At 43.7% G+C, this 16,571-nt stretch overlaps 2 protein-coding genes across 2 annotated transcripts in view; one reads left to right on the forward strand and one right to left on the reverse strand.

Moving 5' to 3' along the window:
* Positions 1-3,656: 3,656 nt before the first annotated feature.
* Positions 3,657-12,022, forward strand: LOC121568166 (forkhead box protein N1-like). The gene is made up of 9 exons (XM_041878742.2): positions 3,657-3,664; positions 4,319-4,484; positions 5,359-5,727; positions 6,000-6,107; positions 7,164-7,294; positions 8,822-8,918; positions 10,386-10,593; positions 11,087-11,554; positions 11,703-12,022. Exons 1-9 carry the CDS (start codon positions 3,657-3,659, stop codon positions 12,020-12,022), a joined length of 1,875 nt encoding a protein of 624 aa, XP_041734676.2.
* Positions 12,023-14,053: 2,031 nt separating this feature from the next.
* LOC121567896 (protein unc-119 homolog A-like) overlaps positions 14,054-16,571 on the reverse strand; it is a 32,490-nt gene continuing 29,972 nt past the window's right edge. Inside the window, exons 3-5 of the mRNA XM_041878259.2 lie at positions 16,113-16,206; positions 15,043-15,215; positions 14,054-14,872 (exon numbers count right to left, since the gene is read on the reverse strand). Of these exons, the coding sequence (XP_041734193.1) occupies positions 14,760-14,872; positions 15,043-15,215; positions 16,113-16,206 (380 nt within the window). The 3' untranslated portion in view covers positions 14,054-14,759. The remainder of the gene's footprint in view (positions 14,873-15,042; positions 15,216-16,112; positions 16,207-16,571) is intronic.

The raw sequence follows: 16,571 nt of genomic DNA on the forward strand, positions 1-16,571 counted from the left end.
AGGAGAACAGAGCAGAAACATAAGGCCAAGGGAGGAAAAATGAACCTCACTGCTCAAATTTCAGTGCTGGTTCAAGTTGTTGAGAACCACAACTACCTTTGTTAATGTGCAATTGTTTTGTAAACAGTTTGACATATTCATAGGCTTGATCAAGTTGTTACCGATTTACTTTTAATTGATCATTTCATTATTCAAAACATTTTATTTATATGCAATGGTGAAACACGAGGGGAAGGGAAAGTGACGAGAAGAAAGTTTGCTAGCTAGCTAACGTTAGGTAAACAGACACTACATGCATGTATTGACTGATCATGTAAGAATGCACAAATAACTTGGCTGGCTAGCAAGACTAGATTGAACTGGAACATTTTCTCCCAAGCGGGGACTTCAGTCCGCCATTAATTCAGAAGTTTGGGGAATTTTGCTGTGTTGCAAGGTGTTATGGGATAGCCTCCCCGGCGAAGGGAAGGAAAAGTATGCTCCCATGCGTACTTTGTTTTCCAGACCTCCCAAGTACGCTTATAGAAATTCAGGTAGACTTAATACATACTTGTCTTTTCACGTTCTTATGTTTGGAACCGCACTTGAAAAAATACAGTTGACTTCCGTACTCGCTATATGCTCTAGATAGAACACAAGTATGCATTTTGGAACACTACCAGTGTTTGTTTGACTAAATAGTAGTCAAACAAAGAAATAACAGGAGCGCTGTGATTTGCAAATATTACTGTATCACATTGTTGACATCAGCCCAGCCAGCACTTTCACATGCAGGCATGAGAGCCTGTACTGAGAGCAGAGCCTATGGGATTATGTTTTTGCCCAGTTTCATGGTCCTACCCAATGGTATGTTTCAATAATACACTAATCCAGTGATAGGGCTTACCCAGGAAAAACTTCACACAAAATGACTAATTCATGGTAAACAGGTTGGAGGAGCACCCTACATACAGTATATACTTTATGTACTGTATATCTAAATTCCTCAAGAAAAGCATATAGTTAAGGGGCAGGAAACAGTAGCCAAAGTATTTGCAGGCTTTTGTTCCAGCCCAGCTCTAACACACCTGATTCAACACATCAACTAATCACGATCTTCAATTTAAACATGTATTAGTTGAAACAGTTGTGTTAGCGCTGAGTCAGAAGTTGCCCACCCCTGTCTTACTGTCTGTGACATGACATATAGGAGCATAGAGATAATGCACAGAAGCTTATAACGTCTGTGATGGATGAATTGGAATGTCAACAGGTCACAAAACTGTAAGTAAAGTGAACGAGGGTTAAGTCCCCTGTATTTGTTCTTTGAGATAATATTCGTTTTCTCCCCTCATCTCACTGCTGGCCCTCTGTGCTTTAGTTATAACAACACAACACAGGAACCGACAGAGCAAAGGAGAAGAAAAGAAGGAGATTAAAAGAAGTACTTCCTAATTACATGATGGATGAAAGTGAAAAGGTAGACGTTCTTGGTCCATTAGAACTGCCAGTCAAATGGTGTAAAGGTGAGGGTTAGTTATGGCAACATCTCAGGACTGGGACAGCTGAAACATGATCAGAAACAAGTACACCTGGGTTCAAATACTATTTGAAATCGGAAAATACTTTGAGCATTTGCTCTAGCTTGCCTGCAGTACCAGATGGGTGGGTTTTACAGTTTGGGGACTATTCTATTGGTCCATTAAGCCAGGCATGCTCAATCAAGCACAGATAAAGTATTCGTAATTATGTCAAATACCATTTGAACCCAGGTCTGCCAGAAACCAGTGCACCATTCAGCTTTAGAATAGCTTTAAAGAGGAATTGGACACTAAGAGGAAAACCAACACCACTGTATCAAATGATTCACATATATCCTTTTTTCTTTAAATCAGATGGGAACCATTCATTCATTAATTTTGGCTCGTAAATTGTGGGAATATCCCCAGGACAAACTGTGGACATTTTGATATCTGATTTTTAATGGGTCGTTGAAGGTCCAGCCCTTTTGTCAGAGGTCACAGTGCACATATAAACAGGGATGTCACACTATGGTCCTCAACCTCCCACAGATCCCGCTCCACCAAGATTCCAGTTAACCATCTATGGCCAAAGAAATGACAGCACAGTGTTTTTTTTCTCTTGGTCAGCCATTCTTCCTCGTCAGCGCAACTCCAAACGGCCAATCAGAGGTTTGTGTCAAGCAGGTCAAAGGCTCTGTTGCTGGAACAGAACAAAGGCTGTCTCAACTCTGACATTTCACTTCCTTTTTACTCCTGTATGGAATATCTCTCTCTCTCTCTCTCGCTCTCTCTAAATTGGGTCGCCGTCAATAATGGCTGATCCCTGGCCATGACCCTACTCTCCGAGGGTGTCTCAGGGGGAGTTGGGATATACAAAAAACACATTTCAATTTCACACTTACAGGTTCCCCACATGCAGGTAAACAGGACAAATATAAGCACCCCCTATTTGACCTTTTGACACACACACACACACACACACACACACACACACACACACACACACACACACACACACACACACCCTTCAACCCACCTCAGCAATAGCTGGTTTTGAGTGATCTAATCTTCACGGTTTGTTGCCCATTTTAATGAGCTTTGAGGAGTGTGTGTGTGTGTGCGTGCGTCTGTGCGTGCGTTTGTGTGTATAAGTGTGTGTGTATGAGGTTGCCCTTCCTGGAACCTCTGCCACGTGTCTCACACCTCTGCTGGGATCTGATAACAGAACTGTAAACTGATGAAGATGGAAAAGCACCTTGCCCCCTTCTATAGAGGCAACTTACATTATCCCTCACCATTGCAAATTACTGAGGAACTGTTTGGTGAACATGGGGCCAGTTTCCTGGACACAGTTTAAAAGGATACTGTGAGATTCTGGCACTCTGGCGATTACCATTATTATGTCTCTGTGTGCAGTATGAAGGAAGTGAGAGGTAGTTTCGTGAGCCAATGCTAACTACCTAAGTAGCTCAGCTGGTAGAGCACGGCGCTTGTAACGCCAAGGTAGTGGGTTCGAACCCCGGGACCACCCATACACAAAAAAATGTATGCACGCATGACTGTAAGTCGCTTTGGATAAAAGCGTCTGCTAAATGGCATATTATTATTATTATTATTATAAAAACTCCTTAATTGCCAGAATCTCGCAGTATCCCTTTAAACCTAATCCTAGACCAAATGTTTCTCCATTTAAAGTGCTTCTTAGTCCAAGATTAGGCTTAATCTGTGTCCGGGAAACTGTTCCATCGAACCTACAGTACCCATTCCTGTACACTAAAAGATCACATACTGTATCGCCCCTGGTCTGTAAACAATGATAACTCAGAGATGCCCAGAAGACCACTGAGATTTTACACTGGGGTTAAATGCTGTAGCCTACCTGAAAGGTACAATCATACTATGAATGACCCAGACTATGAAGGATACAATAACGATATCATGTAACGCATGGATGACACTGGCAAGCATCAACCACACACAGATGAATCATACAAGCCACTGTGCATACAGTCCATGTCATGGATCTGTGAAAGCAAGGCACGACACATTCCAAATCACATGGAGAAAAAACACAAGGAATGAGATTGTGACTCATAACACACATGTTGAACTACACTGAGTGTACAAAACATAGACATTAGGAATGCTCTTTCCATGACCAGGTAAATCCAGGTGAAAGCTATGATCCCTTATTGATGTCACCTTTTAAATCCACTTCAATCAGTGTAGATGAAGGGGAGGAGACAGGTTCAAGAAGGATTTCTAAGCCTTGAAACAATTGAGACATGGATTGTGCATGTATGCCATTCAGAGGGGGAATGGGCAAGACAAAATATTTAAGTTCCTTTGAACGGGGTATGGTAGTAGGTGCCAGGCGCACTGGTTTGAGTGTGTTAAGAACTGCAACGCTGCTGGGTTTTTTATGCTCAACAGTTTCCTTTGTGTATCAAGAATGGTCCACCACCCAAAAGGACATCCAGCCAACTTAACACAACTATGGGAAGCATTGGAGTCAACATGGGCCAGCATCCCTGTGGAGTGCTTTCAACACCTCGTAGAGTCCATACCCCGATGAATTGAGGCTTTTCTGAGGGGGTGCAACTCAATATTAGGAAGGTGTTCCTAATGTTTTGTACACTCAGTGTATACCACACCCCAAACTCAAACTTTTATTTTTTTCTCATTGCGATCCAATTACGATCTTGTCTCATCGCTGCAACTTCGGGAGAGGTGAAGGTCGAGTCATGCGTCCTCCAAAACATGACCCGCCAAGCCACACTTCTTAACACCCGCTCGCATGTTTCTATTCTTCCCAGGTGCAGACTTCCTTCTAAGCACACCATCATGTCTACAGACTCTCCCAGCTCCACGTTTACTCCCAGTGCCAACAGGTCCTTGACAACGACACCAGCCCTTCAGGCCTCCTCCCTACGCACCTGTGAGCCTCCAGGGTCCTCCCTCCAGCAGATGGCGCACTCACAGGTACCAGAATCCACTGAAAACGGTTTATTTTACAGTTTCACCCACTTTCACCCAGAAAGACTCCAGATGGAAACACTCCCTCCATTTTGATTCAGGCCAAAGCCATGCATGCTTTACCCATCTCATCTCCTTTTCTGCACCTGCATTGGGCTACTGTTCCTCCAGAGGTCATTCCAGAATCCACACTGTGATCTTAGTGAATGAGCCCATAGCTGTTTGATTAACCAGACCTCGGTTCAAGTAGTATTTGTTATCTTTCAGATACTTTGAGCGTTTGCTTCAGCCTGCCTCGAGTGGTAGATGGACAGGTTTAGAAAAATGTAACTTTTTTTTTGGTTCCATTGGTTGCTTTTCATTGGTCATTTTCATTGGTTCCATTGTGCCAGATAAAGTCTTTGAAAGAAAATGAATACTATTTGAACCCAGATCTGCTTGCAACAGAGAATGTTTATGAGTGAATCTAAAAGGATGTAAACTATCTACCTATCGCACACACAGGACCTTTTCAAGGACAAGATGCCCTGGAGGAAATGTGTTAAGTTTTATCCTGACAATCACGTTTCTCTTATTTTGGACTAATTAATTACCCACCCCTGGGGCAGTAACGTACCAGTAAATACTGGAGATCTCTATCTATCTGGAGATCTAAATACCCCCCAAACAGACATGATGTGTTTAAACAGAAATAATGTTTGCGTCCCAAATAGCGCCCTATTCCCTAATATGATTTGGAACACAGACAATGCCAGGAGATAAATGTAGTTGATTCTTGGCTATTTCCACTTGCATTGTTTCATGATTACAGATTCTAGCCAGGAGATTCTGGATGTTGCTAAATAACCAGCTAACATATTGTATATTAATCTCCCCTCAGTGTGAGGAGAGCAGTTCTGTGTCATTTACCACTGCCCAGCGCGAGAGAGAAAGCGCCACCTACAGACAGAGAAATGCCGCTGCAGAGACCTGCAGGAGGCACAGCATTGATGGAGCCATGGTAACACAGAGTCAAAGGTCAAACTTAGGGTCAGGGTCGGCTGACCGCTTCCACCCCTACCGACGTCAGTTCAGCGATGGTGGGGTTGCCACGGATTGCCTGGCCCCTGGTCCCCCTGGGTCTCGTCCCTTCGTCTGTCTCAGAGAGGTGGAGGCTCCAGATAGCTTCACTGCCACACACACATCTACCAGTGAGGAACAGACATGCTGGGATCCATACAACGGGAGTTTCCAGGCTTCCAGACTGATGGTATGCTACAGTGATACTCATACTCTAAATGGCTATTCATTCATAGTACACACCAACAGCTGAACTGTACCATTCCCAGGTGTACATGGCCATCGGGGAGAGCGCCACACGTAAGCAGTTCCCCATAGACAGATCTCTCATACACACCTACAGCCCCCCCCCCCCCCACACACACACACATCACAATGATACTAGTGCTGCCAATGAGTTTCCTCAGATATCATTACTTGTATAATGGGTTTATCTTCATTAATTCCCTTCATTCAACACAGCAGGGCTCCCAGCACTCTTACCCAGAACCACTGGCTGCACCCGAGGAACCTTCCTGCTTCCTGTCCCAAGGCCATGCCTCCTACAGCCCCCTAGCCCCACTGCAGCAGGTGAGTGGGCAGGACCAAAGTACAGGGGGAGGGGTTAACTTAAGGGGGGGAGGTTCTGAGCTTATCTCAATAGGGTGGTTTTGGTAAGCTATAGAGCGCAATAGTAATGGTGTCTTTTTGTAGGCACTAACGGAGGCTAACTCAGCCATGACCAAATTAATGGGGGTTTTGTAGGGTTTTTGGATAAATGCTGAAAATAATGCAGAGTGGCGCAGTGGTCTAAGGCTGTGCAACTAGAGATCCTGGTTGGAATCCAGGCTCTGTCGTAGCCGGCCGCGACCGGGAGACCCATGGGGCGGCGCACAATTGGCCCAGCGTCGTCCAGGGTAGGGGAGGGAATGGCCGGCAGGGATGTAGCTCAGTTGGTAGAGCATGGCGTTTGTTGTTGTGGGTTCGCTTCCCATGGGGGGCCAGTATGAAAAAAAAAAAAAAAATGTATGCACTCACTAACTGTAAGTCGCTCTGGATAAGAGCGTCTGCTAAATGACTAAAATGTAAAATGGTAAACACGGTTTTCGGAGATCTTACAATATATGTTTTGTTCTATGAGATAATCTTCCTCCGCTAACGTAAACATTTTTGAATTTTGAAGCATTTATGTAATCAAAACAAGCACACGAACCACTTAAAGGCTTCATAATTCATAAATGTCATGTTAACTGACTAATATTCTCTCAATGAACAAAACTCATTTCTGTTTTTTAGGACTACAAACTGGCAACCTCTGTTGGTTTGGGTGGAATTTTGGTGCTGTATAGGTTGGTTGAGATAGAAACCACCTACGGTACCTCATATATTTCCAAGGGTTAGTGCCATTCTGCCAAATAACTTGTCAAATACCTTGCCAAGGAAAATAACACTTTGCCAACAGGGCTTGGTTATATCATACCGTGAACTTGTGTACAGTATAGGCTTTGCAGAATACAGCTGTGCGGTTTGGAAAAACCTCACTGTGTACACACTCTGTTGCTAAAGTAATACAAGTTCTGCTGTGACAATGTGTGTGTATGTATGCATGCACGCGGGCGTGTGTCCGTGTGTGTGTGTTCTCTCTAGTTCTCACCAGGTGTGTATTCTACCAGTGGACAATCCAAAAGTTCTCAGTACTCTCTCCAGTGCCTCGCCACTCCAACCCATCAGGACAGTAGCATGCAGTCCCTCTTCCCCAAGCCCATCTACTCATACAGGTGAACACCGTACTTCGATACTCCATACATGTGCATAATCACAATCTACAGTATTACCAATCCGTACAATCAGGTTTTGGACTTTGGTGTAACATTAATTATATATTAAAAACCTTATTAAATCAAGACCTTATTTAATCAAACCCATTTCTCACTCTTCATCACTCTTCTTTCTCTGCATGTTTGAAATAATGTTTACAAGGTGAAGCAAAAAGAAGTTGAACTGTAAGCATGTCAGTTCTTTAACAACCCCTAAAACCAGTTTACCAGTTTGGATTGAAAAGGAACCCAAGTATTCGGTGTTCAGCTATGATTTCAGTTAGTTTCTGCACATTTTGTACTCTGGTTTTCTGAGGACCAGATGGTATATATATTTCAATAATGATTTTACCTAAACTCCTATCAAGTATCAACATTACATAATAATAAGAAGATGTTCATGGAGTCTTTTATCACCTTTATCCCTCAGGCTTGCAGGTGTGAGGTGGATGGGGTTTGAGGTGGATGAGATGTGAGGTGGATGGGGTGTGTGAGGTGGGTGAGGTGTGAGGTGGGGGGGGTGAGGTGGATGAGGTGTGAGGTGGATGGGGTGTGTGAGGTGGGTGAGGTGTGAGGTGGATGGGGTGTGTGAGGTGGGTGAGGTGTGAGGTGAATGAGATGTGTGAGGTGGGTGAGGTGTGAGGTGAATGAGATGTGTGAGGTGGGTGAGGTGTGAGGTGAATGAGATGTGTGAGGTGGGTGAGGTGTGAGGTGAATGAGATGTGTGAGGTGGGTGAGGTGTGAGGTGAATGAGATGTGTGAGGTGGGTGAGGTGTGAGGTGGGTGAGGTGTGTGAGGTGGGTGAGGTGTGTGAGGTGGGTGAGGTGTGAGGTGGATGAGATGTGTGAGGTGGGTGAGGTGTGAGGTGGGTGAGGTGTGTGTATGTGTGTGTGTGTGTGTGTGTGTGTGAGAGAGATAGACCATGCCCTAGATCTACACTGGTTCTGCATGTATAGCACAGCCTCTTATTCAAACCCACTACAAATACAATTTGTGCTTTTAATTACGATAATGTCAATTCTATCTACCATACTTATTTTCTGACTTTTTCCTCAGAGACTGAATTAGTATGATAATGACAACTTGAATGTCCTTGTTTCCTTTTAGTGTTTTGTGGATGTGATCATGGATCCTTGTCACGAATGATGTACACTCTTAGAAAAAAAGGTGCTATCCAGAACCTCAAAGAGTTCTTTGGCTGTCCCCATAGGAGAACTCTTTGAATAACCCTTTTTGGTTCCAGGTAGAAACCTTTCTACAGACGGTTCTACATGGAACCCAAACGGGCTCTACCTGGGAAAAAAAGGGTTTTACTATGGGGACAGTCGATTAACCCTTTTGGAACCCTTTTTTCTAAGAGTGTACTGTACATGTAATGAATAAACAACACTGTGATGTTAAATAATATAATATAATATACAATAATAATATAATATTGACTACAACTGATTGACTACACTGACTACAATGTTTGTCTTCTATCCGTAGCATCCTGATCTTCATGGCTCTGAGGAACAGTAAGACAGGGAGTCTCCCGGTTAGTGAGATCTACAAGTTCATGACTGAACACTTCCCCTACTTCAAGGTACAGCAGGAGGACATTATGGCTTCTCACTAACCCAACAGTCATCTCTGTGTCTTCATAACTCTTTCATTATTCTCATCCTATGTATTTTATCTGTGCAATGTCACAGGCAGAGTTGTTATAACTATTGCAATAAATCCTTCATGCACTGAGAAATTGTATGAACTTTGCGTCAACTAACTTTCCAAAATGATACAAGGACACACAAGTGACATGCTTTGGGCATAACCACACTTGTAAAGTAAATACCTTAACTAATTAAATGTATTTACACGTGGTTTGAAAGACTCTATCACTGAGAGATCGATGCCTGCTGATCTTCAATGGAGAGGGAGAGTGAGAGAAATAGAAAGATAAATATCGAGAGAGAGAGAGAGAGAGAGAGAGAGAGAGAAACCATATATTTTCTTTAGCCTCCATAGATGAATGAGAAATGATACTGTAATACTGTATATAGATCCAACGGTGTGCCAAAGCAGAAGCAGCCATAGCCGTAGGCTAGCCTCGTCCCCAGCCGTTTGTTAGGCATCATCAACCCCTACCTATTCTATACAGAATACAGGCGTGGCCTATAGGACCTAGTCAAAAGTAGTGCTCTAGGGAACAGGGTGCTATTTGGGACACAGCCAGTGTTTAACGAGGCTAGCCATGGGCCACCCCGGCTGATACCCGTTAGGGCTTGATCAGTGTCTTCCCATCCATCACGGTGGTTGTAGACCCATGAAATGGTTGGCTGTTTGCTGGCTGGCTGGCGTAGGAAGAGGAGGAAGGTGCAACGTGGCACTGCAACAACTTTGGCTCCTCTCCAGCCAAACATACAGTAGGACCTATGACTGAGAGATTGCCTCTGGGGGGTGTGGTTGTGTGGTTGTGTGGTTGTGTGTGTGTGTGTGTGTGTGTGTGTGTGTGTGTGTGTGTGTGTGTGTGTGTGTGTGTGTGCAACGTGGCACTACCACTGCTTTGGTTCCTCTTGACTTTTGACTTGATTTTGAATTACTTAATTGGTTAGGGTTTCGGCAGTTGAAACTAAACTCAGCGTTCTGCCCACCCCGTTTCGGTAAAAAGCTGAGGGATGTGGTTGGACAGAGCTATGGATGCAAATACTGACCATCCATGACATCAAAATGATAGTTTTCAGCTGTATATTGTTTGTTTACATTGAATGTTTACAAACAGTGGAGTAAAATAAGTGCATATTTTGGGTTCTGAACTAACTTATATTATATTATATTCTTCAAGGATATAATTGAAAAGTCAAAAAATGTATACATCAATCGCAAATAGCCCCTACAAGGAATTCATAAATATGTTAAATATACTTCAAAGCAATAACTTGATTATTTACACAGCTACAAACTGTACAGTAGTATATAAAAACGGAACAATTAAAGATTGGAGAAAATGTATCCCATTGAAAATGTACAAATACTGTTATTGCACATTTTTCCTCTCCTTTCTGTCTCTCAGACGGCTCCAGATGGATGGAAGAACTCGGTCCGCCACAACCTGTCTCTGAATAAGTGCTTTGAGAAGGTGGAGAATAAGATTGGCAACTCTTCGCGTAAGGGCTGCCTGTGGGCCCTCAACCCAGCCAAGATAGAGAAGATGCAGGAGGAGCTACACAAGTGGCGCCGCAAAGACCCCCTCACTGTCCGCAAGAGCATGGCCAGGCCGGGTAGGTGGTCTATACATCACAGACAAGGAGTCCCCTGAGACCTGGGCTATGTTTTATTTGCGCTTCCTCAAAGTTCAGATGCCAGTGTTTTAGATGAAGGGTAAGCTTGGCAATCCTCAGGTCCATCATGGCATAAATTACACCCTAAATAAGATGGTTCTATGTTAGTCAGAAATATTCAAGTACAGCTTGTGCTGTTACAGACAGGGCATGTTACCTTGGAGACCAGCATTCTGGTGATTCTATCCACTCAGCCTTTTTGGCAGCTTTTACAGGAGATAAATGTAAGGTCATCTCAATTTACCCACAGACTCACTCTCTGTCTCTCTCTCTCTCTCTCTCTCTCTCTCTCTCTCTCTCTCTCTCTCTCTCTCTCTCTCTCTCTCTCTCTCTCTCTCTCTCTCTCTCTCTCTCTCTCTCTCTCTCTCTCTCTCTCTCTCTCTCTCTCTCTCTCTCTCTCTCTCTCTCTCTCGCTCTCTCTCTGTTTTATCAGATGACCTGGATCGCCTGTTGGGGGAAAGACCAGAGAACCTGAAATCTTTACCTTCCTACCACAACCAGACCCCACTGTCAAGATCTACCACAAACTACAACCCTACCCCTTCCTCCTTCACTCCATCCCAGCCTCGAGAGCCCTGTCGCCCTCTCCGACGTCCCCTCTACCCCCACGTCCCCCCTCCCTCCCTGACAGTCAACCAGCACCCCCGCTTCCTGCCCCCCACCACCCCCCACCCCTTCTCCTTCTACTCTCCCTGCGGACAGCAGCCTCCATCGGGTATCCCCCCCAATGTGGGTACCCTGGGTTCCACCCTGGTGGAGCAGACACCCTCCACCTGTACTGCCACCATGCAGGCAGAGTATGATGTTGGGCCCAGGAGCATGCAGGAGCTACAGCTAGATGGAGATGCTAGTAACGATATCGACACGCTCAACCCCAGCTTGACTGACCTGCAGCTCCACGGTGAGAGAGAGAGAGAGAGAGAGAGAGAGAGAGAGAGAGAGAGAGAGAGAGAGAGAGAGAGAAAGAAAGAGAGAGAGAGAGAGAGATTCAATAATTATTTTTATACAATCTGCAACAAGATTTACAACCCTGTTCACTCTCCTCTCAGGTTACTTGTGGGAGGAGCTGAGAGAGGACAGTCTGGCTCCTGATTCGCTGGTGGCAATCAGCCCCTCACCCTCCTCTTCCCAGCCAACACACTTCCTCCTGGGGTCCAGTCTGAGGAGCACCGGTCCTGTCAACCAGACATCAGAGTTGATCTCCGTCGGGCTGGGGAAGGAAGAGGAGGAAGATGAGGAGATGGGGGGAGGATGTGGAGGTCCATCAGACCTCCATATTAATGGACAGTACCACACAGCCTACCCAGGTGTAGAGAGCTTGGCAGGTTACCTCACTTCCATGGGAAACACCCCCATACCTCTGCTTTGAAGCCCAGGAATGGGGCTCCCTTCGTGGAATAGCTCACCAAGACCTTCCCCCTGGACCTCCAGGGCAACTCAAGATTGGGGTTGTGAAGGTCAAGACTTATCACAAAGGGCTCAGTTTGAAAGTGAATGTAGCAAAGAAACAGTGACAATATTGTGCACAGTTTGATCACAATCAAACATTATATTTTGCTTTGCTTTGAACATGCAGAGCATGTTGACTCAATTTGTCTACAATGAGCCTGAATAGAATGTGTGAGCAGGGGTTCAGGTTTTATCATAACCTTGTTAACAATATGTTTTTATTAATATTAATGACTGTGGCTGGGTCAAATTCAAGACTTGACATTCATGAGAATGAATGGATCCAAAAGCTCATGACACACCTGACTGTTCAGTGATTAGGAGTAGAGTGCAGTACCACCTAACTTCACACAAGATGGCAGCAGAGAGCTGTAGTGACAGGGATTTATGTAATGGAACGTTAGAGTAGTAGACAGAAAAACAGTGCTAATGACATTTCTTCCTTATTCTACACTACAGAGAATCATATCTGTTCTACACAATACATTTCTATGTTGAACATTCTGTGAAGTCACATTCTCCTGAATAAGCCCCCTGGTGTGATATGTTCCCACTATTGGAATTTGCATTTTATACAGTTTATGGTGATGAGATGATTCAAGCCATCTGGTTTTTAGCTCAAATCTAATGAATGTAATTATAAAATTTGTCTTAGCATAATTTCTGATACGAAACAGAAAACATACTCACTGTTTACTCAATTAACTTTCAAAGCTTTCTAGCTAAACTTACCATTGAGGATGGAAGTCAATATCAAGGCACCAGCCAGACAACTGTTCTCAGGCCTTCCTCTGGTTCCTGCAGGCCCTATCTAATAATTTAGCTTCCATAATTATGAAAATTAATAAGGTGACATCACCTTACCAGGCCCTTTTTCTTGTGAGACGTAACTAAGTACATAGTAAACTGTCTTTGATTTATAGCTCTTGAACTGATTCATGATTTTATATTCTAATCTAGACTATTTGTTCTGCGTCTATCTATGCAATTCATTTTTTCTAATTTCTGTCCATCACAAATCTAACCAGTCATTGTAAAACAACATTTGTTATAACTGACTGTTCCCACATATTGTAGCTGGTGTCATCTTGGTATCAAGTGAAAAAAGACCACAAGACGCATTTCAAGACTTCCCAAAAAACCCACATATATTTATTTCTCTGAGTGGCATTTCAACTGTCCAAACTTTACATAATTTTAATTTACAATAACCATAGTTCTTATAAATAAATCTGCAGATCTCTTGAGACTAAATAGTATGTGCTGGATATCAAAATGAATATCTGATTTTGAGTTCCTATATGACTATCCTTCTACTACTTTTAACTCCTCAAAGTGGCTATTTAAAAAAATACTTTTGAACATAAAACTATGAGTATGTGGAAATAAACACGACTAGGGTTGCAAAATTCCAGTAACTTTCCTAAAATTCCCAGGTTTTCCGGAATCCTGGGTTGGAAGATTCCAGGAATCAGGCTGGTATAACAAATCCAGGAATCCTCCAAAAGGGACTTCTGGAAAACCAGGGAATTTTGGAAAAGCTAGAATTTTCCAGCCCTAAATACGACACATTCACATTAAAAGAGTACCTGTCCCATTCTACGACGTACTGTATGCTAATGGCATTCAACTGGTTTCTACTGGAATGGTGATCGACAAAGAACCTCATCAAACGGCAGTACTAACTGTAAGTCGCTCTGGATAAGAGCGTCTGCTAAATGACTAAAATGTAAATGTAAATGTACTATTCCTATCAGTGACAATGAGTCATTCAGAGCTAATTGATATTTATTTGAAATTCAATTAACTTTTATGACTTTCTTTAACAGTAAAAAAAAGTAGCAGAACCCTAGTAGAAATATATAGGTTCTGCTTGCTCGACTACAATACATGTTTTGATGATGTCAGAGAATTGTGTGTCTGTGTCACTAGGTCCTGCGAGAGACAGCTGGTCTGTCTGTCTGTCTGTCTGTCTGTCTGTCTGTCTGTCTGTCTGTCTGTCTGTCTGTCTGTCTCTGTTGTTTAAATAGCTAAATGTCAATGAGACGAAGTGCAAATAAGCAGACCCTCTATCTCTCTATCTCTCTATCTCTCTATCTCTCTATCTCTCTCTATCTCTCTCTCTCTTTCTCTCACTCTTCATTTTTTCTGTCTCTCCTTTTTCTTTCTTTCCCGCTCTCTTTTTCTCTTTAGCAGATTGACTGAGGCCTTGAGAACACACTGACTAGACATTCAATCTCACTCATTGTGACTGGCCCTTATATACTGTCCTGGTTGTGCTTTTATTTTATCTAGATCAGGCCACATCAGATGTGTCCCATAGCGAAGGTCTGTGTGTGTTTATGTATGCTAGAATGTGTACACATCTACAACACTCTCTATCAGACACAGAAACACAAGTTGAGAGGTCATTGCAAGAGACTGGAGTAGGGGATTGCAATTGAGGGGATAACAAGCAATGGGGGAATTCTGATTGGAGAAATAAAGCTGCTGAGAGTGAGAGAGGCTGTCCATCAGTCCTGTTGCTTGTGACCTGTCAGTCCGTCCATACGTCTCTCCGTTCGTCATCTGTCTGTCTGTCTGTCTGTCCATGGTCCCATGGGTGGGTTTGAGTTGGAGTTGGGTTGGGTCTAGGTGTCTAGGGGGGTCCTGTGCTCCTACGGACTCCCACTGTAGGAGTAGTCTGCCTTGTTGTGCATCACCAGCTTGTTGTCCACAAAGTAGAAGCTGTCAGACTGCGTTTTGTATGGGTGAAGGATCATCTCACGCACTGAGGAAGAAGAGAGAGGAAGGACACGTCAGTGTGTGTGTGTATGCGTGTGTGTGTTTGAGTGAGTGTGTGTGTGTGTGTGTGTGTGTGTGTGTGTCGGACTGTGTCGTATGGGTACAGGAAATGCATGCTATGTCTGCGTCTCTGTTTCTATGTGTGTCTATACTCACTGATGTCCTCTGACAGAGGGGGGAACTCGTAGATGTGTTCACAGGTGTTCTTGCTGCTGGGCATACAGAAACCAAACTCAAAATCAAAGCTCTTGAGGAGCTGCTCTCTGAAGTAGTGCCTCTCAATCATCCTGAAGTTGTTGATGGGCATGTCTCCCACTGTGAACTCCACACTGTGTCAGAGAGAACAGGGGGACAGAGAGATCCGATAAACTATTGGAAACACACTTATACACATCATTTGTTTGTTATAGTTTGTTGCAGAACCAAAGTATAATTCCATGTTTCCTCATTTGCCCCCTCTACAGTAGCCCTTTCCTGCAGTCAAATGACTAGTGGCCTCATGGGTGGAATGTTATTCATATTTTTCATAATTTCATAATTAATAAACATTATTTTTTTTAAACTGCCGGAAATCTGGTGTTTCTATGTCAAAAGGTTTTGTTATATTTCAGTCTTCTGTGATGTATATAAAGTGTAATATTGGGATGCAAACTCCAAATGTAATACATTTCAACTCTATATCTGACATGGTACAGCTGTCTTCTTTTCTTTAAGCCCATAACTATGTGTGTGACGTAGATTTGTTTAAGACTACCAATAAACCCTCTGTGAGACCCTGACTTAGCCCACTGCAGTAAAAGGTGAATTAATAACAACTGGCCTGACTGTCTTTTTTCTCACCTCTCTTTCTCTCTCTCTTTCTCCCTCACTCTGCCTCCGTTTTTCCCTCTCTCTTTCTCTCTCTCTCCCGCTCTCTTTCTCTCTCTCCCTCTCTCTTTCTCCCCCTACTGTATGGCCTTCCTGCCTCCTTGGTATCTGTCACACACAAACACGCACACAAGCACGTAGGCACGCACACACACACACACACACACACACACACACACACACACACACACACACACACACACACACACACACACACACACACACACACCTCTCACTCTCCGAGAATAGCCCTCCCCATCTGTCTGCTCTCAGAAGAGAACAGCATGGCACTGAATGGCCACCACACCACCACCCTTACACACCCACACCCACTATTGGCCATCTTAGCTGTGACTTACGTGGCTCCGACCTGGCGCAGCTGCAGGAAGGCAGGGGTGAACTGGTAACGGACAAAGCGGCCTCCGTTGGGGTCAAAGTCCTTCTTTTCGCCCGCTGCCACAGTGTCACAAAAGACACCGCGTTAACAAGCCTGCTGTTTTGAAGCACGGTCTCTCTGCTGTGTACCTCTCTGAATAGACACTGTTTCAGAGGCTTAGATGATCAACTCACACAGCGAAATAACCCCTTCTCAGTGGAGACCTAGCTAACAGGAGTAATTAATTCATGAATCATGCATAATACTGCCTGGGCCTAGTTAACCCAGAGGTATATGCTGCTCATACATACAGTAGGTCTTAAAAGCTCTTCGTCATCAGAGGCTATGAACTGTAGTTTAGTGCCACAAGTCATATATCCTAGGCTCTAATAAGAGAGCATATTTATTTATTTATTTTTATTTTACCTTTTATTTTTAACTA

The sequence above is a fragment of the Coregonus clupeaformis genome, chromosome 6 (genome assembly GCF_020615455.1).
Source record: "Coregonus clupeaformis isolate EN_2021a chromosome 6, ASM2061545v1, whole genome shotgun sequence".
NCBI classification, from domain to species: domain Eukaryota; kingdom Metazoa; phylum Chordata; class Actinopteri; order Salmoniformes; family Salmonidae; genus Coregonus; species Coregonus clupeaformis.

Bases quoted from the DNA above. Each gene is read 5' to 3' on its own strand.
- LOC121568166 (XM_041878742.2), top strand. The intron at 7,295-8,821 runs GTGAACACCGTA...TTCTATCCGTAG, and splicing joins AAGCCCATCTACTCATACAG to CATCCTGATCTTCATGGCTC. The intron at 10,594-11,086 runs GTAGGTGGTCTA...CTGTTTTATCAG, and splicing joins CAAGAGCATGGCCAGGCCGG to ATGACCTGGATCGCCTGTTG.